This window comes from Pinus tabuliformis, chromosome X, assembly GCF_031772625.1.
Source record: "Pinus tabuliformis cultivar Carrire ecotype Pingquan chromosome X, CPIR1, whole genome shotgun sequence".
In the NCBI taxonomy this organism is placed as follows: domain Eukaryota; kingdom Viridiplantae; phylum Streptophyta; class Pinopsida; order Pinales; family Pinaceae; genus Pinus; species Pinus tabuliformis.
The window spans coordinates 355,973,278-355,994,167 of NC_142308.1; the positions used below are offsets into that span (position 1 = coordinate 355,973,278).

The window sequence follows — 20,890 nt, forward strand, 5'->3', positions numbered from 1 at the left end:
AGACTCAGTTTCTTCAGTTGCTGAGGCATAGGGAGCTCTGAGCAAATTGTGGATTAGGAAGATGGTGGGGTGTTGTTGTCGAAGCAGAACAGTACTTAACGGGACAGAACCAAGGTAGAGGAGTCGCTGCCTTGACAAATTTCTAGCCAAGAAATCTAGATCCGAGTTGCAGCTGCAAAGAGGATCGGAGAGGAGCGAATTGACAGTTGGCTGGAAGATTTCTAGCAGGGAAATCAGGATTTAGAGGAGGATTTCCAGGAGGGAAATCGAGACTTAGAGGGAGTCTGGGAGAGAACTTCCAGGAGGAAAGCCGAGACTCAAAGGGAGTCTAGAAGAGGATTAGAGATGGCAATGAACAGATTGAGGGATCAGGACAGGTTGGATGGGGCCTCCAACTTTGTCATCTGGAAGGCCAAGATCCTGTCTGTTCTAGATAGACATCGCATCAAGGGCTTCGCCTTGAGAATCATGGCTATCCCAGTCGACCCAGCTGATAATGAAATGTATGAGGATGCAATGGCGAAGGCAAAGTGCATAATCCTTGATGGGGTCAAGGATCATGTGGTACCGTGTATTGCCGAGAAAAACATGGCAAAGGAGATGTGGGATACTTTGACGACATTGTATAAGGGCACTTCCGTGCAGAGGAAGATGTTGTTGGAGAATCAAGTACGGTCATATCAAATGCAGAAAGGGGAGCAGATAGATCTATCCCTCAGCAAGTTGCAAGAAATTCGGGACCAACTTACTTCCATAGGGGCCACACGGTATCAATAGTTCATGGTGAGGACCGCCCTGAATGCAGTGTCCGAGGATTGGAAGACATTTGTGCAAAGCATTTTGGATAGAGTTGATCTTCTAGGATGGGAAGAGATGTGGGAAATTCTTCGCCAAGAAGAGATCAGACGGTTGACCAAGGCAGGAAGTAGGAGGTCGAATCAAGAAAGAGGAGGATGTGGCTCTAACATATGCGAGACAAAAGGGGAAGAGGAAGAAGAAGGACATCTCCAAGGTGAAGTGCTTCCATTGTGGGGAGCTAGGTCATTATGCAACCTAGTGTCCTGGGAAGAAGAATAAGGGAGAGGCTTCTGACTCCAAGGTAACTCCGGCTAAGGCGGAGAGAGAAGTCGAGAATGATGATGACTGTGCCATGATTGGTCATGCACCTCTAGAGAAGAGGTGAGGTGACATCGAGTTGTAGTCAGGAGGACAACAGAAGATGAGGGGCAAGATCCTTGAGGTACCCAAATTCTTGGATCATATCCGGCTACGGGAGCCCCGAATGACAGTAACAGGATGACGTATGTCGGTAGAAGCAAGATGCTGATGGAGCGACAAGGCAGTGCTAGAGTGCAGAGGCCTGTAGCAGCACAGAGGAGGCTGCAGTAGTGCGAGAGGCACAAAGGTGTTTGCAGTAGCATAGGAAGCATTGGATAGCGACAGAGGTAGCTTTAGCATCAAGAGGCTTCCAGACTGACAAGGATGTCAGTATTTGGGTAGATCAGTTACTTCTCGGTAATTGAGTTGCAGTGCAACAGTTAGCAGTGGTAGTACTATGGGTAGCATGATGCAACATGTTGAGAGGGAGATGTAGTACAAATGTAGCAGTGGCAGTGGCAGAGCCATGGGCAGCAATACAAGAGGCAACAATGCAGTGGATGTAGGGCAGCAGGCCCAGCATTAGCATAGGTACTGGTGCGGAAGGATCAATGTGATGTTTAGTGGTGGAACATTACTAGAGCACATTCCTCACTAAGAGGGAGTGTTGATTTGTGGTAGCATCGGATGTGCTTTAGCCATGAAAATTGGTGGAGAGGCTAAAGCACATGAGATCTCCAAGACCCAAAAATAGTTTGGGGAAATTCCATCCGGTTAGGGAGATATTAAAATAATTAATATTTTTAATGGGTTCCTAAGTCTAAACTTAGGAAAATTAAAATGGATATTAATATAAAATTGGGTGAGAATGTTCTAAATGACATGGATCAAGCCAAATCTAATCTTAGCTGTTGATTAGAGACTTAATCTCGGCCGTTGAAGACTCAACAGGAAAAGTATAAGAGGAGGCTCGAGGGTCAATTGGACATATGCCAAGATTGATCAGTCAGTTTGATTTTCTGGCGCGGGGTTTGCTGAGAGAATTCGAACAAGTGATCTGAGTTGCAGCGAGGGGAAATGAGTACATAGCAGAGAGGCAGAGATAGTGCCAGAGGGCCATCACAGTCACTGAGGAGGCTACGTAGAGGCAACAGGAGTCATGTAAGGGCAGCTAGGGACTGCGCAGAGGCTGAGAGGCCTGTGTGGGTGACGCAGAAGGCCAGAGAGCTTATGTAGAGAGGCAGAAGGTTGACGTAGAGGGTTCAGGAGTGACGCTGGGACTAGAAGGGCTGACGCAGAGCCTTGGAGAAGCGTTGGCAGGATTTTCGTGGGGCAGACTTGTTGAATATCTGTCTTCGAGAAGAGGTATTACTGGCAAGTGGAAATCTTTGTTGGGTGAGCCAGTTTGGCACCCTAGTTGTACTCAAGAAATCTGCATAATAATAAAACCCTCAGAACTCCTGCACCGGTTTTGCCAAGTTGGGTTTTTCCGGGTACGATTGTACAAAAATAACGGTGTCCCTTGTGTGTTTGTCTCTTATTTCAGTTGATGATCTGTATATGAGTTGAGACTGCATTTGTGTTTATTTTCAGTGTTTATATGGATAAATAACTTGTTAAGGAATAAACAAGTAGGTGAAATAAACCAGATAATGCAATAGGAATTTCTGACGTGTCAGACTTAGAAATTTCAACTCTGTGTTGCTGATGTCTGACATGCTGTCCACCGACTACTGCGTTGCTGCTGCAACTGTACTGCTGCTGACACTGCCACTGTTGACACTGCATTCGTACTACAACTCCCTCTCAAGTGTTGCATCTGTGCTGCTGCTAGTACTGCCACTGCCAATTGCCACTGCACTGCAAATTGTTGCTGCTACTCTATCAACGACGGAAAAACATCCAAAATTACTGAACTAACTATGTTCAGTATGATACCAAATGAATGTTGAAGCTTGACTGTTGCTAGTCTCTGTGTTGACCCTCTGAATCTACTGTGCTACTGCTGACACTGCTCTGTGCCATCTGTACTATTGCCAACTCTGCTCCGCGTTGTTCATTCTATGGCACTCCTAACCACTGCAACTGTCTTTCCGACACTCCTTGGCATCATCCAACACTAGTCCATCCTACTACCTCTGATCTGGGCTCCCGTAGCAAGGAATTGATCTGAGAGGTGGGTTCCTCAAGGATCTTGCCCAACTGTAGCTCTCTGGGGCTACAAAACCAAATCACCCCACCTCACTCTCGGAGTTATGGCTGTCAACATGGTGAAATATAATATACTCATACTACAGCTGTTGATGCTTCTGCATTGCTACTGCAATAATGAGCCTGATCTCCTCAGATCTAGAAGTACTAGCTTCCATAGGGCTGCTCCCTTTGAAACAAGATTCCCTCTTGAGTCTTGATCTCCCTATGGGGAATCTCTCTACTACTTCTTGGCAACTCACACAGTCCTCTTGCACTGGAAACCGAACTGTGAAGCTCTGGGCTGCGAATCTCTTGGCTGGAACTGCACCTGCATACTGCAACTGGGCAATTCACACTACCGGTGTCACTACAACTGTCTTCTAAAAACTGACTGCAACTGTCTTTTGAATGACTAGTTGCATCTACTGACACAATGATCCTCCTGCTACTAATTTTGTTGGGCTCCAGTAGCAAGGATACTGATCCATGTGAGAAATCTGCAGCAACTGGATCTAATTTGCCGCTCTTCCATGGATCCTGCCCATCCGTGGCCATCTCTGCAAAAATGTCGAATTGCCTCCTCTCTCCTCTGTGTAGCACTAGGCTAGCCTATGCACTCCTTGTTGGAGTTAGTAGATCAGATCCTCTTCATTGCTGCTCAACAAGTGAGAATTCAGACTCCTTGGCTGGAAGTCCTCTAAGGAAGAATTCCCTCTACCATGCCTCTCTTCTCTCTTCTGACGATCTTCTGCCAGCACATTGCATGTAGAAAAATTTGCATCGCACCAACTCTCCTTGCGCTGAGGGTTCAACGCTGCTCCCTCTGCCTCAACAAAAAATTCGAACTGGGAGTTCTTCTATCTGTCGACTCACTCGGAGAGAGATTGCCTCGAAATTTCAGTCCTCCGGCTAAGAACTGCACAAACCCTCTGGTGTTTCAAACCACTGCCTCCTGCAGCTTTTTGATTTCCCTCTTCTGCTCAGGGCTGGGTTCCCTGACATTGCTCTTCTTGTTCTACCTGCAGCTCTGATACCATGTGAAAATTCCTAAACCTGAATCCCTACTGCCGCAAACCGATGTTACTTCCCCTGCTTATTAATCCATACAAGTTATTTATTGTGTTCTACGGTAAATATCAAAGTAAATACTACTGCAACCTTCACTTAATTAAATATTAGGCGGAAACAAGAGACTGAGTAAGAAAGAAAATACAACACAAATGACACCATTGTTTTTGGACAAATGTCCCCGGAAAAACCCAATGTGGGAAAACCGGTGCAGCAGATCTGAGGGTTTTATTATTATGTAGTAGTAAATCTGAGTACAATTCTTGGATGCTCAACTAGCAATCTGATATAGAGAGAAACTGGACAGAACATATGGTGAAGTGCTCTCACCCTGTCATTGGGAGAATCCGAGTCTGATCACACTAAATTGGAGCCTCTGCGTACCCTTTGTGCAGAATTGCATCACTCCCTCGCAGTTCATGCGTCACCCCTGCTGGGTATCACGCTGCTCCTTCTCTGGACCCTCTGCTGACTGGAAAATCTAAATCTCTGCCTTTCGGTCTCACACCCCGGCTCCCGACTACTGAAACTTGATTTCCTTGGCAGGAATTTGATTTCCCTCTAAAGTCTGCGCTGCCACTGCGTCAGCTTTGCGCAGGCGAGCGTCTGCCTCTCTTTGGACTTCGTTCTGTCCTTTCTCTGCCTCGTACTCTTTGGTCCAGGAAAACTTCCTTCTTCCGAATACTCACTGTCCCTCACTGCAAGTAATCTACTTGATCAGAATTTCCTCCTGAGAGCTTCTCACTTAAGAAATTTGATCTCTTGATCTCTCGGTGTGTTTTCCAAATGACCCTCAAGCTTCCTTAAATAATCTTCTCGTTGACATTCAACGACCCAAATTAAAAGCTAATCAATGGCTAAGATCATTTTATCTTGATCCTCATCTTATTCTAGAAGTTACACCCATAATTAGATTAATACCCACTAATATTTTTAATTTCCTAAGTTTAGACTTAGGGGCCCATCAAAAAAATTAATTATTTTAATAAAATTGTTTATGGGTGGAATTTCCCATAACGCTTTTTGGGTTTTTTGGAGTACATATGCCCAAGCCTCCCTGCAAAATTTGAGGCTTAGAGCACATCCGATGCTACCCTAAATCAATAATCTTCAGCACATGGAGGAGGTACTACACATTCTTTAGGAGCAACAGTTGTATGCCAAAACATCCAAGTGTTAGTTTGCACTGACAAAGATGTTGTATCTTGGTCATGTGATTGGGGAGGATTGAGTCTGTGCACCAGGAGAAGATCAAGGCCATTCTGGACTGATCTACACCTAGAACAATTACAGATTTGCGGGGATTCTTGGGTATATGCACATACAACAGGAGGTTTGTGAAGGGGAAATCCCAACTAGAAGCACCCCTCACAAACTTGACCAGGAAAGGAGCTTTTGAGTGGACAGATGTGGCGTAGGAGACTTTTGAACACCTCAAGAGGGTGATGAACAACTGTCTAGTGTTGGCTTTTCCCGATTTTACACAATCTATTGTCTTGGTGTGTGATGCATTTGGAGAGGGCATCGAGGCAATATTGATATAGGGAGGTCATCCTATAGCCTATGATGTTGACTTGTGGTAGAATCGGATGTGCTCTAGCCATGAAAATTGGTGGAAAGGCTAAAGCACATGAGATCTCCAAGACCCAGAAATGGCTTGGGGAAATTCCACCCGGTTATAGAGATATTAAAATAATTAATATTTTTAATGGAGTTCCTAAGTCTAAACTTAGGAAAATTAAAATATTAATGGGTATTAATATAGCACTGGGTGAGAATGTTTTAAATTACATGGATCAAGCCAAATTTAATCTTAGTTGTTGATTAGGGACTTAATCTTGGCCGTTGAAGACTCAACAGGAACAGTATAAGAGGAGGCTTGAGGGTCAGTTGGAGATACATCAAGATTGATCAGTGAGTTCGATTTTCTGGAGCGGGGTTTGCTGAGAAAATTCGAATAAGTTTTTGTTGTAGCGAGGGGCAGCGAGTACATAGTAGAGAGGCAAAGATAGTGCCAGAAGGTCATCGCAGTGACCAAAGAGGCTGATGTAGAGGCAGCTAGAGCTACGCAGAGGCAGCAAAAGCTACACAGACGCTGAAGGGCCTGCCTAGGTGACCTAGAAGGCCAAAGATACGACGTAGAAGGCCAGAGTGTTGACACAGAGGGCTAGAGGACTGAGACAGAGGCTTCAGGGGCTGATCTGAAGCTAGCAGGGCTGACGCAGAGCCAAGAGGAAGTGCCGGAAGGATTTTTCATGGGGCAGACTAGAGCTGAGAGGCTGAATATCTGTCTCCGAGAAGAGGTATTACTGCCTCGTAACAATCTTTCCTGGCTAAGCCATTTTGACACTCTAGTTGTACTCAAGAAATCTTCATAATAATAAAACCCTCAGAACTGCTGCACCGGTTTTCCCACATTAGGTTTTTCCGGGACGATTGTCCAAAAAATAACGGTGTCTCTTGTGTGTGTCCAGTATTTCAGTTGCTAATCTGTATATGAGTTAAGGCTGCATTCGTGTTTATTTTCAGTATTTATATATATAAATAACTTGTTAATGGAAGAAACAAGTAGGTGAAATAAACCAGATAATGCAGTAGGGATTTCTAATGTGTCAGACTTAGAAATTTCAACATGGTATCAGAACATTGCAGATCACAGGAGGATTGAAGGCATCAACAATATCGAAAATTTGCAGCAGTAGTAGCTGTCTCAAAAGACAAAGTTGCTCCTAATCAAAAGGCGGCAGAGAAGGAGTGACGCAGAGGGCCTGTGTCATCATTTCGAGTGAGATAGAGGGCCAATGCAGAGGCAGAAGAGGCTCACGAAGAGCCAAGTCATCCTAGTCAGCCAGGTAGGCTTGACGCAGTTGGCCAGAGGAGCGATTCAGCCTTTGCCGAGATTGCATAGAGCTGGAAGGCTCAGTTTCTTTAGTTGTCGGGTTCTAGGGAGCTGTGGGCAGATTGTGGATTGGGAAGCTGGTGGGGTGCTGCTTCTGTCAAAGCAGAACTGTACCTAATGGGACAGAACCAAGTTAGAGGGAGTCGCTACCTTGACGGATTTCTAGCCAAGAAATCCAGATCCAAGTTGCAGTTGCAAAGAGGATTTGGAGAGGAGCGGTTCGATAGTTGGCGGGAAGATTTCTAGTAGGGAAATCAGGACTTAGAGGGAGATTTCCAGGAGGGAAGTCGAAACTCAGAGGGAATCTAGAAGAGGAGAGGAGATGGCAATGAATAGACTGAGGGATCAAGGTAGGTTGGATGGGGCTTCCAACTTTGTCATCTGGAAGACCAGGATCCTAGCAGTCATGGATAGACATTGCATCAAGGGCTTCGCCTTGAGAACCGTGGCTATCCTAGTAGACCCAACTGATAATGAAAAGTATGAGGATGCGATTGCGAGGGCAAAGTGCATAATACTTGATGGGGTCAAGGATCATGTCGTACGACATATTGCTGAAAAGAACACAACAAAGGAGATGTGGGATACTTTGACGACATTGTATCAGGGCACTTCTGTGTAGTGGAAGATGCTATTGGAGATTCAGCTGCGGGCGTATTAGATGCAGAAGGGGGAGCAGATAGATCTATACCTCCTTAGATTGCAGGAGATTCAGGACCAACTTACTTCCATAAGGGCCACGCCGGATCAGGAGTTCATGGTGAGGATCGCCCTGAATGCAGTCTTCGAGTAGGAGACATTTGTCCAAAGCATTTTGGGCAGAGCTAATCTTGCAAAATGGGAAGAGATGTGGGCTGCTCTTCGCCAAGAAGAGATCAGACAGTTGACCAAGGCGGGGAGTAGTGGCAAAGGAGGTCGAATCAGAAAAGAGGAGGAGGAGGATGCGGCTCTAGCATTTGCAGGACAACAGGGGAAGAGGAAGAAGAAGGATATCTCCAAGGTGAAGTGCTTCCATTGTGGGGAGTTGGGTCATTATGCATCCCAACATCCCAGGAAGAAGAACAAGGGAGAGGCTTCCGACTCCAAGGCAGCTCCGGCTAAGGCAGAGAAAGAAGTCGAGACTGATGACGGTTGTGCCATGAGTTCTCATGCACCTCTAGTAAAGAGGTGGGGAGACATAGAGCTGTAGTCGAGAGGACTACAAAAAGAGGGAAGCATCCTTGAGGTACCCAAACTCTTGGATCATATCTGGCTACGGGAGCCCTTAACGACAATAGCAGGATGACAGATGTCAGATAGAAACAAGATGCGATGGAGCGACAAGGTAGTGCTAGAGTGTAGAGGTCCATAGCAGCGCAGTGGGAGTTGCAATAGTGTGAGAGGCACAAACGTGGTTGCAGCAGTTCAAGAGGCACAAAGGTGGTTGCAACAGTGTGAGAGACAGAGGTGGTTGCAGCAGGGCAGAGGCAGCAAAGGGAGCGCAAGATAATAGCAGAGGTAGCTTCAGCATTAGGAGGCTTCCACACTGACAAGGATATCAGAATTTGGGTAGATTAGTGAGTTACTTCTCGATAACTGAGTTGCAGTGCAGCAGATAGCAGTGGCGGTGCTATGGGCAGCATGATGCAGCATGTTGAGAGGGATCTGCAGTATAAATGTAGCAGTGGCAGTGGCAAGGTCATGGGTAGCAGTACAGGAAGCAACAATGCAGTGGATGTTGGGCAGTAGGCCAAGCATCAGCACAGGTACCTGTGCAGAAGGATCAGTGTGATGTTCAGTGGTGGAGCATTACTAGAGCACATTCCTCACTAAGAGGGAGTGTTGATTTGTGGTAGCATCGGATCTGGTCTAGCCATGAAAATTGGTGGAGAGGCTAAAGCACATAATATCTCTAAGAGCCAGAAATGGTTTGGGGAAATTCCACCCGGTTAGAGAGATATTAAAATAATTAATATTTTTAATGGGGTTCCTAAGTCTAAACTTAGGAAATTAAAATATTAATGGGTATTAATATAAAACTGGGTGAGAATGTTCTAAATGACATGGATCAAGCCAAATCTAATCTTAGCTGTTGATTAGGGACTTAATCTCGGCCATAGAAGACTCAACAAGAAAAGTATAAGAGGAGGCTTGAGGATCAGTTGGAGATACATCAATATTGATCAGTCATTTCGATTTTCTAGAGCGGGGGTTGCTAAGAAAATTCGAACAAGTGATTTGTTACAGCAAGGGGCAGTGATTACATAGCAGAGAGGCAGAGATAGTGCTAGAGGGTTAGCACAGTGACCAAAGAGGCTGATGTAGAGGCAGCTAGAGCTACGTAGAGGCAGCAAAAGCTACGCAGAGGCAACTAGTGACTGCGAAGAGGCTGAAGGGCTTGCGTGGGTGACGCAGAAGGCCAGAGAGTTGACGTAGAGGGCTAGAGTGCTGACACAGAGGACCAGAGGACTGATGCAGAGGCTTCAGGGGCTGATCTGAAGTTAGCAGGGTTGATGCAAAGCCAAGAGGAAGTGCTAGAAGGATTTTTCGTGGGGCAGACTAGAGTTGAGAGGCTGAATATCTGTGTCCGAGAAGAGGTATTACTGCCGTGTAACAATCTCTGTTGGGTGAGCCATTTCGGCACCCTAGTTTTACTCGAGAAATCTGCATAATAATAAAACCCTCAGATCTGCTGCACCTGTTTTCTCGCATTGGGTTTTTCCGGGGACGATTGTCCAAAAAATAACAGTGTCCCTTGTGTGTTTGCCTAGTATTTCAGTTGCTGATCTGTATATGAGTTAAGGCTACATTTGTGTTTATTTTCAGTATTTATATGTATAAATAACTTGTTAATGGAATAAACAAGTAGGTGTAATAAACCAGATAATGCAATAGGGATTTTTAACGTGTCAGACTTAGAAATTTCAACATATGAGAGAAGATTTAGGAGTATGATAGGTTGTATACTATCTACGACAAGGAGATGTTGGCCATCATGCATGTGTTGGCCAAGTTTCAACAGTATTTGGTGGGAAACAGATTCCGAGTGAAGACTGATCATAACAGTGTTCGATTTTTCTTTGAGCAAAAGGAGCTCAACAATAGGTAGCAAAAGTGGGTCAGTAAGATACATGCCTATGATTTTGAGATTGAGTATGTTAAGGGCAAGCATAATGTAGTTGTAGACGCACTATCTAGGAGGCCTACAATAATCTCACTTATGGACATCACCCAGGATTGGAGGGCACAATTGTTAGTAGAGTACTCCAAGAATCAACAGGCATGCGAGATCTGGGATGGTACTTTAAGGGATGATAGATATAGGGTGATGGATGAGGTCATTTATTACAAGGACAGAATATACTTAGTGTCGGGTTCATAGTTAAGGGAGAAAATCATGCATGCAACCCATGATTCACTTATAGTAGGCCATCAGGGGTTCCTTAAGACATACAAGACCATCAGGGAGATTTTTTCTTGGAGGGGACTTAAGGATGATGTCCCAAGGCACGTTCAGGAGTGAAACACTTGCCAGAGGAAAAAGAGTGAGCAAACACATCCAGCCGGGTTGCTTTAGCCTCTCCCTATTCCTAAGAGGAAATGGGAGAGCATCTTTATGGACTTCATCACTGGGCTTCTGGCAGTACAGGGTCGTGATAACATTTACATGGTGGTGGACAAATTGACCAAATTTTCCCATTTCTTCGCTATTCTGGCCAGATATTCAGCGTCACAGGTGGTCGAGTTATTTTTCTGGGAGGTGTTCAAATTGCATGGTCTTCCTAAGACCATCAGTGGCAGGGATAACAGATCTATGGGAGGTTTTTGGCAGGAGCTTTTTCGTTTGGTGGGAATTGTGTTCACACCGAGCACTGGTTATCATCCCCAGACTGATGGCCAGACAGAGATAGTGAACAAGTGGCTGGAAGGCTACTTGAGGAACTATGTCACAGGGAAGCAATGCGCATGGGTGAAGTGGCTTCATCTTGGGGAGTATTGTTGTAACACCAGCTATCATATGTCTATTGGTATGCCACCTTTCTATGCACTTTATGGTTGTGATGCTTTAGCTTTTGCTGACATGGTTTTTGGAGCGAGTTGGGCCCTAAGGGTGAAATATTGGATATAGAAGAGACAGGAGATCCTTAGAGCCCTCAAGGACAACTTGCAAACATATAAGAACTAGCAGAAATATACATGGATAGGCACCGAGTTAAGAGACACTTTGAGGTTGGGGACTTAGTCTTTTTACGTCCTCCAACCATACAGATAGTCTACCCTCAAGCAGTTTGGGGCTGAGAAGCTTAAGCCTCGCTTCTATGGGCCATACAGGGTGACCAGGCGTGTGGGAGAGGTAGCGTCTGAGTTAGAGCCTTCACCGGGAGCAAGGTTCACAAAGTGCTCCATGTGTCTTGCCTGAAAAAGGCCTTGGGACAACATGTTACAACTGCCATAGAGTTACCGCCCTTGGATGACGAGGGAAACTTAGTTTTGGTATTGGAGGCTATTTTGGAGGTTAGAGAGAGGAAGATTCAAAGAGGGTGATCAATGTGTTCTTGGTTCAATGAAAGAATCTACCAGAGGAGGATGCCACCTAGGAGGGTGAACAGGTATTGCAACATCCAACATTACAGTTGCTCGAGGACAAGAAAGATTTGGGTGGGAAGGACTGTGATATCCCCACTAAATAATTTTGCTAAATAAATTCCGAGTTTTGGCAATTTTGATAAAAGGAAAATATTTAGTGTGTTAAACTTAGGAAAAGTGGGTTGAGGGAATTCCCACTTAATTTTGGAGAAAAATGAGGCTATATACATTAAAGAAAATAAATAATTATTTTGTTAGTGGAAAGTGGGGGCCACAAAAAGGGAATTTGACCTCATTGGAGAAAATTTGCACTAGAGGATGTTGGAATTGCTAAGTCTAATTGTTAGAAACCCTTCATGTATTTTTCTGATTTATTTTTGCCTACTTGTTCTGATTAATTAACAAGTTATTACCATGTAAATACTGAAAATAAATACAAGTACATGCTCAACACATTACAGATCATCAATTGAAGGAAACAAAAACAAGCACACAAGTGACCATTGTTTTTGGACTAATGTCCCTGGAAAAACCCAATGTGGGAAAACCAGTGCAGCTATCTGAGGGTTTGTATTATTAAGTAGTTTCAGAAGGTGCCAAAACCGGCTCACCCAACAGAGAACAATCTTGGCAGTAGTACCTCTCCTTCGGAGACAAATATTTTGGCTGAAACCCCGGATAAACACTCCGACAACTCCCAGCTCCAATCTACCCCACGAAAACGCCAGCGTCAGCCTTTAGGGACTGCGTCAGCCCTTTTTGGCCCAGCGTCTGCCTAGCGTCACCCTAGCTTGTTTTGTGCCAGCCTCTGAAGGCACTGCGTCAGCCCTTAGAGCCTCTGCGTCACCCACGCTGGCTCTCTGAGGCACTGTGCAACTCCTGGCTGCCTCTGCGTGAGCCCTGGCTGGCTTTACGTGAACCTCTGGCTGGCTCTGCGTCCCTCTCTCTCGGCTTCTGCGCTGATCCTCCTGGTACTATCTCTGCCTCTCTGCTTTTGTATTCACTGCCCCTCAGCTGCAACTCTGATCACTCTTTCGATTTCCTCAGCAAGCCCTGCCCTAGAAAATCGAATTCTTGATCAACTTGGTGTGTTCTCCAAGTGACCCTCAAGCCTCCTCTTATACTTTTCTCGTTGATAATTCAACGACTGAGATTAAGTGCCTAATCAACGGCTAAGATTAATTTTGACTTGATCCATGACTTTTGGACCCTTCTAACACAATTTTATATTAATTCACATTAATATTTTATTTTCTCTAAGTTTAGACTTAGGGACTCCATTACAAATATTAATTATTTTAATATCTCCCAAGTTGTTTAAAATATGTCCAAACCATTTCTCGGTATTGGAGATCTCATGTGCTTTAGCCTCTTCACCAATTTTCATGGCTAGAGCACATCTGATGCTACCACAAATCAACACTCCCTCTTAGCGAGGACTTTGTTCTAGTAATACTCCTTACTGAGCATCACCCTGATCATTCGGCATCGTTCCTTGTGCTGATGATAGGCCTGCTGCCCAACATCTTTTGCACTGCTGCATCATGTACTGCTGCCCAACATCCTTAGACACTGGCTCGCATAGTGACCCAGTTCCCCACAATTGAAGCATTTGACCTTGGAGAGGTCCTTCTTCTTCCGTTTCTCCTGCTTTCCGTCAGATGCTAGGGCAACATCCTCCTCTTCCTCCTTCTTGATTCTGATCCCCTTGCCGTTGCTTCCCACCTTGCTTAGCCTTTTGATCTCTTCTTGGTGAAGAGCCACCCACATTTCCTCCTAATCTGGAAGGGTCGCGCTGCCCAGTATGCTCTGCACAAACACCTCCTAGTCTTCTGAGACTGCGTTCAGGGCTGTTCTCACCATCAATTCTTGATCAGGCGTGGCCCCTAAGGAAGCCAGCTGATCCCAGATCTCCTTCAATTGACTGAAGAAGTTGTCTATCTGCTCCCCTTTCTGCATCTGATATGACCACAACTGATTTTCGAGTAGCATCCTTCTCTGCACAGAAGTATGCTGGTACAATTTCTTTAGGGCCTCCCACATCTCATTTGTCGTGTCCTTTTCGGCAATATGTGGTACTAATGGTCGTTGACCTCGTCAAGGATCATGCTCTTGGTCCTTGCCATTCCCATCTTGTCCTTGTCGTTCTCAGCTGGGTCAACTGGGATCGCTATCATCCTCAAGGCGAAGTGTTGACATGATTCCTGTCTAGAACGAACAAGATTCTGGCCTTCCAGACTATGAAGTTTGAGGCTCCGTCCAGTCTGTCCTGGTCTCTTACCTCGTTCACAGCCATCTCGCTGCTCCTCTACTTCCCTCTTGGAAGTTCTTGGTGTGACTCCCTTTGAGCCTCAATTTCCCTCTTGGAAACCCTTCTGCCAATGTCGAGATGCCCCCACTCCGATTGTTAGCGCAACTGCACCATTGATCCAGATTTCTTGGCTAGAAATTCTCGATAACAACTCCCTGCTCCTTGGTCTTGCCCTGTTAGGTACTGTTCTGAGTACAGTACCCCACCAGCTTCACTTTGCAACTTACCCACAACCTCCTAAGCTCCAGCAAATTGAAGGTTAAAGCTTCTAGGCTCTGCGCAATCCCGACACTAACAAAATTCGTACCTCCTAGCCACGTGCATTAATCCTTTCTGATTGAAAAAGATGATTGGGCACTACGTAGGTCAAGTCTGGTCCCCTTTGCCACTACGCTGATCCTCTTCCCGGCTCAAATTTGATGATGCAGGCACTGTGTCACCTCTTCCTTGCTGCTTCTCTGCTAGGAACAACTTTTGTCACTCGGGACAACTGTTTTTTGCTGCTGCTGCTCTAATCGGTTGATGTCCTGAGTTCTCCTGTGATCTGCAACCACGCTCTGATACCATGTTGGAATTTCTAAGTCTAACTATTAGAAACCCTTCATGTACTTTTCTGATTTATTTCTGCTTACTTGTTCTGATTAATTAACAAGTTATTTACCATGCAAATACTAAAAATAAATACAAGTACATGCTCAACACATTACAGATCATCAACTGAAGGAAACAAAAACAAGCACATAAGTGACACTGTTGTTTTTGGACTAATGTCCCCGGAAAAACCCAATGCAGGAAAACTGGCGCAGCTATCTGAGGGTTTGTATTATTAAGCAGTTTCAAAATATAATCTGGGTGCCAAAGCCGGCTCACCCAACAGAGAATAATCTTGGCAGTAGTACCTCTCCTTTGGAGACAGATATTCTGGCTGAAACCCCGGATAAACACTCCGACAGCTCCCAGCTCCAATCTGCCCCACGAAAACCCCAGTGTTAGCCTCTAGGGATTGCGTCAGCCCTTTCTGGCCTAGCGTCTACCCACCGTAGTCCTAGCTTGTCCTGCGCCAGCCTTTGGAAGCACTGCGTTATCCCTTAGAGCCTCTACATCACCCACGCTGGCTCTCCGAGGCGCTGCGCAACTCCTGGCTGCCTCTGCATGAGCCTTGGCTAGCTCTGCGTGAACCTCTGGCTGGCTTTGTGTCCCTCTCTCCCGGCTTGTGCGCTGATGCTCCTGATGCTATCTCTGCCTCTCTGCTTCTATATTCACTTTCCCTCAGCTGCAACTCTGATCACTCTTTTGATTTCCTCAGCAAGCCCTGCCCCAGAAAATAGAATTCTTGGTCAACTCAGTGTGTTCTCCAAGTGACCCTCAAGCCTCCTCTTATACTTTTCTCGTTGATAATTCAACGACCGAGATTAAGTCCCTAATCAATGGCTAAGATTAATTTTGGCTTGATCCATGACTTTTGGATCCTCTAACACAATTTTATATTAATTCACATTAATATTTTATTTTCCCAAAGTTCAGACTTAGGGACTCCATTAAAAATATGAATTATTTCAATATCTCCCAAACTGTTTAGAATCTGCCCAAACTATTTATGCGTATTGGAGAGCTCATGTGCTTTAGCCTCTCCACCAATTTTCGTGGCTAGAGCACATCCGATGCTACCCCAAATCAACAGAGGAAAGAAGAAGACGAGTGGGTTCGAACTAGTTACTTGGGGGTTCCACCAAGAGAGAAGTGTCCAACATCTGTAAATAGCACAAGAGAACTCCATTTTTGCATTTTTTGGCCATCTAATTTCTTGAGATCGAACTCTCTCTTGGAGGTTGTTCAACACAAGAGAAGCAGAGTTGTTTAACTCAAGAGTTTGAAGCGAAGCTCACCCTCATTTCAGCGAACTTTGAGTGTCTCCCTAGTGAGATCTTGGAGAGTCTATTTCAGGACTTCCATTGGAGATAATTGCAGAGATTTCTCTCAGCCATTCGCACAACCTAGGCACAGAAGGAGAACTACAGTGATTATTTGGAGCAGCTCTCGTTGATTGCAGGTTCTGGGCATTTGCAGGAAATGTTCTCTTGGTAGGAGGGAGAAATTGGTACAAATTTACAGGGCTGAGACAATGACATATTGTTGGGCCAAATTCTTCTCTTTCTAAGCCTGCACAGGGATTATTAGGCAGAAGTTGCAGAGGTTTGGCCCATTTGGGGCTGGAAACATAGCTGGATTTTGGCTGGGAATTTGCTCTATTTCTGGAGGAGATTGTAAGCTATTTTGTGAGGTGGATTTGGATCATTTTGCAGTGGTGATTTCCTGTTGGGCGCAGAGATTGACAGTCTAGGATTTTCGCACTTTTTGGGGCTTTCCAAGTCATTTGGAATTAGTCCAATATATTTCTTGGTTTGGCAGATTTGGGTGAGAGGAGCTTCCAGTTAATTTTGCAGAATTTTTGTGGCAGATTTGAGGGCATAAACCACAGTTCACCTACAAGCAGTGGCAAAATTTCTGGGCAGTGCGAGTTACCAGTTTGATCCATTTCCAGCCTTGACGATTTACATCTTTCACTTGGGTTTTGCATGCTTGTAGAAGCAAGCCCAGGTTCCATCATTCCACTCTATTTGTACTTAGTTCCAACATTGATATTAATAAAACGACTTAGATTTACTGTTCATATTCTGTGGTTTACTGATTGTGCATGCATGTGTGAATTTCTTATCGCTGTAGCTTAGTGCATGTCTCTGTTATTTACTGTTATTTTCCATTAGGAATATTAGAGATATGGATTTAACATTGATCTAAGTAGTCATCATCAAATCAAGTTTCAGATGCTTTTGTTGTCCTTTGCAGATAATTATTCGCTTTATAAAAATTATTCAAGGAAAGTATTTTATTGAACTGTTCTAGCCATTTATCATGGCTATATATGATGATATTGATATAGGGTACTTTATATATTTGAGTATTCATCTTCGATTGTGGTGGTTCAATGAATTAATTTAGTTATTGATTCTAGCAATACAATTATTGTCCTTCGTTGCAGGTGGCAGCAAACTATGTAGCAATGGTACCATCTGGACAAGTTTTTGATAGGTATATGTAAGAGAACACCCCCTTTTGTCGATTTTAAAATCTAAAAGTTGTTATTATCTTTACACTAGCTATTTCCATTCAGGGTCCTCCCATATGCCATCTTCCAGTGGCAGAAATGCATTGTGGTTAGGATCAGCAAATTTTTTGAAAGTTTTGGTTTTCCTTCTTAAAAACCATGTATAAAATTGATTGTACAGATTCCAGTTCTAGATTCATAGCTGAATTGATTAATCAATTTTGTTATTCATTATTAGAATGCTAACAAACAACAAGAGAAAGTTATTCTGGTTTGGCGATTGTGTTGTTACTTTCTTCTTTTTGCTTCCAATGACCATTGAATGATGCATGCTTCTTGAAAGCGCATTAGAAGAAGACATCCAATTGTTTATTGATGGTTAGGTTAAATAAACATTTATTTATCAGTATAGTAGTTCTGTCAACTGCATATGCCTAGAATTTTGCTAACATTAGAATACTTCTACTAATTAAAAAATTTATGCCTTAAAAGGACACCATTTTACCATGAGGAGATCATGTCAATGGTTTATAAATACCCTAGTATTTCTCACATGATGTTTACTGTGAAGTTCTAACATGGAGCAAAGCAAAACAAACCTCTTTCACCTCTTCCTGGTCTATTAAAAGAAGAAAAGAGTAGGTCTTGTTAGGTCTATGGCTCTACTTGATTCATGTGGTGAGGAGACTTTAGGCATGATCAATTCTTTAACATTGGACAGAGAAAGGCTGAGCGAGCCCTCATTGGTAGATAGTCTAGAAAAACAACCAAAAACCTAATATAAGTTCACAATGGAAGACATGGAAAAGGGAAGAAAAAAAGTGTTCTCAATTGTACATGAATTTGAAAAGGAAAATTCCAGTTCAGCAGAATGTTTGATTGCGACAAAAAATTGAATGGGAGAAATTCAGTCTATATTTATTCATTTATGCATTTGAGATTGTGGCATTTTAATTGAGAAAAAATACACTAATTCTGTGTAGCCAGTGTGATGTCGTCATTTATAATTTACATAGTACAAATCATGAAATGTGCAGCCCTGCACATTTCGACCCGTTCATATTAATTGTTGTTGGAGATTACTGTGTTGTCCTTCACTAATGTTTGCAAAAAGGTTTCATTGTTTACATCGGATTCACATTTCTGACTAGAAACTCCAGTGATACCTGTGCCATTGAATCTTTCTCAGCAGCTTTAGTGTCTACCCTCTACCTTAGGTATCCAATTGGGTATCAATCAAGAAGGAGACTGGATCACTACATTCAAAAGGGAAAGTAGGAACCTGGATGACTGCAGTACGTGCATCAATAAGAGCATTGTAAAGCCTGAGCTTTTAACGAAGACAAAGAAGTCATATCCATTGTGTAATGTCCCCAATTAAATTAATTTTGCAATTAGGTGTTGGGAAATCTTTTGGCATGTAAACTTAGGAAAAGTGGGTGGAGGAAGTCCCCACTTAATTTTTTGAGAGATGGAGGCCACCAACATTAGAGAAAAGGAAAAATTAAATTGGTAGTGGGATGTGGGGCCATCCAAGAAGGCGAATTCCAACCCCTTAGGAAAATCGATCTAGGGAGGAGGAGGTCGAATTGGTGGGGCCCACAAGGAGAGAAAGTGGGCAACAAAGATAAATAGAAGGAAGAGAGTTCAAGAGACATCATTTTAGGGGCTTTTGACAAATTGAATTTCTGATTCAAAGTACTTTTGAGCTGCTTAGCCAAGACTACCAGTGTTGCTTAGGACAAGGAGATTTCTGGTCTCAGCACTTTCTTTGGTGGACTTAGAGTGCCACACTAAGAGAGAATTTCAGAGTTTATTGTAGAGGAGATTCTTGGGGTTTGTGGGTCATTTCCAGCCATAACTCAGTCAGTTAGAATCTTTAGGAGGATGCAGGGCCAAAAGTTCGTACCACTGATTTGAGGAGTTTCCAAGGGAGTTTCAACTAGAGAAATTAGGAGAAAATCTCTTGAGGGTGGATGAGAATTTGTGGTTATTTGCAGAGGTGGAGTCTATAGCTATAGAGAGAACCCAAATTCGTCCTCTAGGGCCTGCGCAATAGTTTTCTTGGAAGAATTTGTGGGCCAAATTTGCAGTAAATAGGAGCTAGTGGAGTTGGGGTTTTGGGCCTAAATTTCCAAGGAAGCATTTCTGAATTTTCCCAGCCATTTGGAGGGAGGAAACAAGGGTAAATCAACAGTCACTCTTCAGGGGGGACGTAGAACCAGTGGAGGAGGGCGTAGCACCAATTTTGGGTAATTCTGGGAGGTCAGAATTGGCCCAAAATATTTTTGGGTTTTGTTGGTCAGGGGTCAAATAGTCTGCTCCTAATCTTGCAAAGTTTCTGGATGGGTTTTGGTGCCCAAAAACAATATAATTAATTGGGTAGCCAGTTAGGAGGAGTAAGTTTAAATTTTGGGTTTCGGGTGGTCAGTAAAATTTGCCCAAATAGTTCTTGGGTTTTTCTGGGTTTGTGTTGGAGAGTCGAAGATTTATTTGGCAGATTTTTATGAGCACTTTTGGAGGCTCAAACAGGGGTTTCTTCCAACCAGTAGTTGCATAAATTCCAGGGCCAACGCAGTACATTGAGGAGAAGTCTTTCCTTTGCATCCAGGCAACATTTTTCTCACCTAGGATTGTCTAGCTTGCGTTGGTAAGCCCAAGTGCACATATTCCATGCATTGTACTCTCCTTTTGATAATAAAATGGCTCATCTTGGCGCAATTCTGGTGCAATTTTATGGATGTTTAATTGTTGTCAGAATTTTTCTGTGTTGCATGTGTATTTTGCTTAATATTGCTATTAATTTTCCATTTGGAACATTACAGTGGTATGAAAGCATGAACTTGGCCAGCCATGGGGTAGCTAGCAAGATCATGGAGGTTTTGGCCATGCATGTATAGTGAATCAGTGATTGGTGAATTTATGGACACTCCAATGACACAGGAAGGGGAGAGTACACAGGGGATCATGGAGGAGTTGATAAGGTAGAACTGACAACTGAGGAGGAAAAACCAACATTTCCTAGAGAGGATGCAACAAATGATGGGGACATTCAGACATACCCAGTAGAGAAGCCATGCGCATGCACGTGCATTCCAACAAAACAATACCCAAGGCTAGCCTAACCAACCTACCATGCCTCATTTTCTAGACGAAATGGAGAAGGGGAGGGAACCTGACACCTTTGTAGATTTAAGGAGGTCCTTCATGGATAGGATTGATGAGTATGAGGCGTTGGGCCGTAGGATCGGGAGGGCTTTCTCTTTTGAGGAGCACAAAGGAGGTTAGTCAGAGGGTGGAGCCAAGAGGAATTACAGTTCGTGGAGATCGGGCCTCAGATGTTAGGAGCCTGAGGAGGAGGTCGAGCATGAGGACATGCAGGATGGGGAGGATCACAACGATATACCTAGTGTGGTGCAGGAGTCAACATTGTTGGAGACCTCTTTGATAACACCGGTTGACACCTTGGTGGAGAGGGTGGAGCTTACACCCATAAAGTCGTTTGTTGATAAGGTACCATCCTTAGATAAGGTATTAGGAGACACAGTTGTTGTTGGAAATACTTAGAGGGGGGTGAATCAGTAATCATTAGCAATTAGCACTTTTAAATATTTTCAGAGCATTAGTTAATCTTCAATTATTATTAAAG

The 20,890-nt window shown here is 43.9% G+C and overlaps 1 protein-coding gene across 3 annotated transcripts in view; it reads left to right on the forward strand.

Moving 5' to 3' along the window:
* The window catches only part of LOC149139963 (FKBP-like peptidyl-prolyl cis-trans isomerase family protein), a 312,982-nt gene that overhangs the window by 205,523 nt on the left and 86,569 nt on the right, over positions 1–20,890 (forward strand). For 2 of the 3 annotated variants that reach the window (XM_089447228.1, XM_089447226.1), the window contains exon 4: positions 17,176–17,231. In XM_089447228.1, coding sequence (XP_089303354.1) covers positions 17,176–17,231 — 56 coding nt within the window. The remainder of the gene's footprint in view (positions 1–17,175; positions 17,232–20,890) is intronic. The other variant, XM_089447227.1, reaches the window with a different exon arrangement.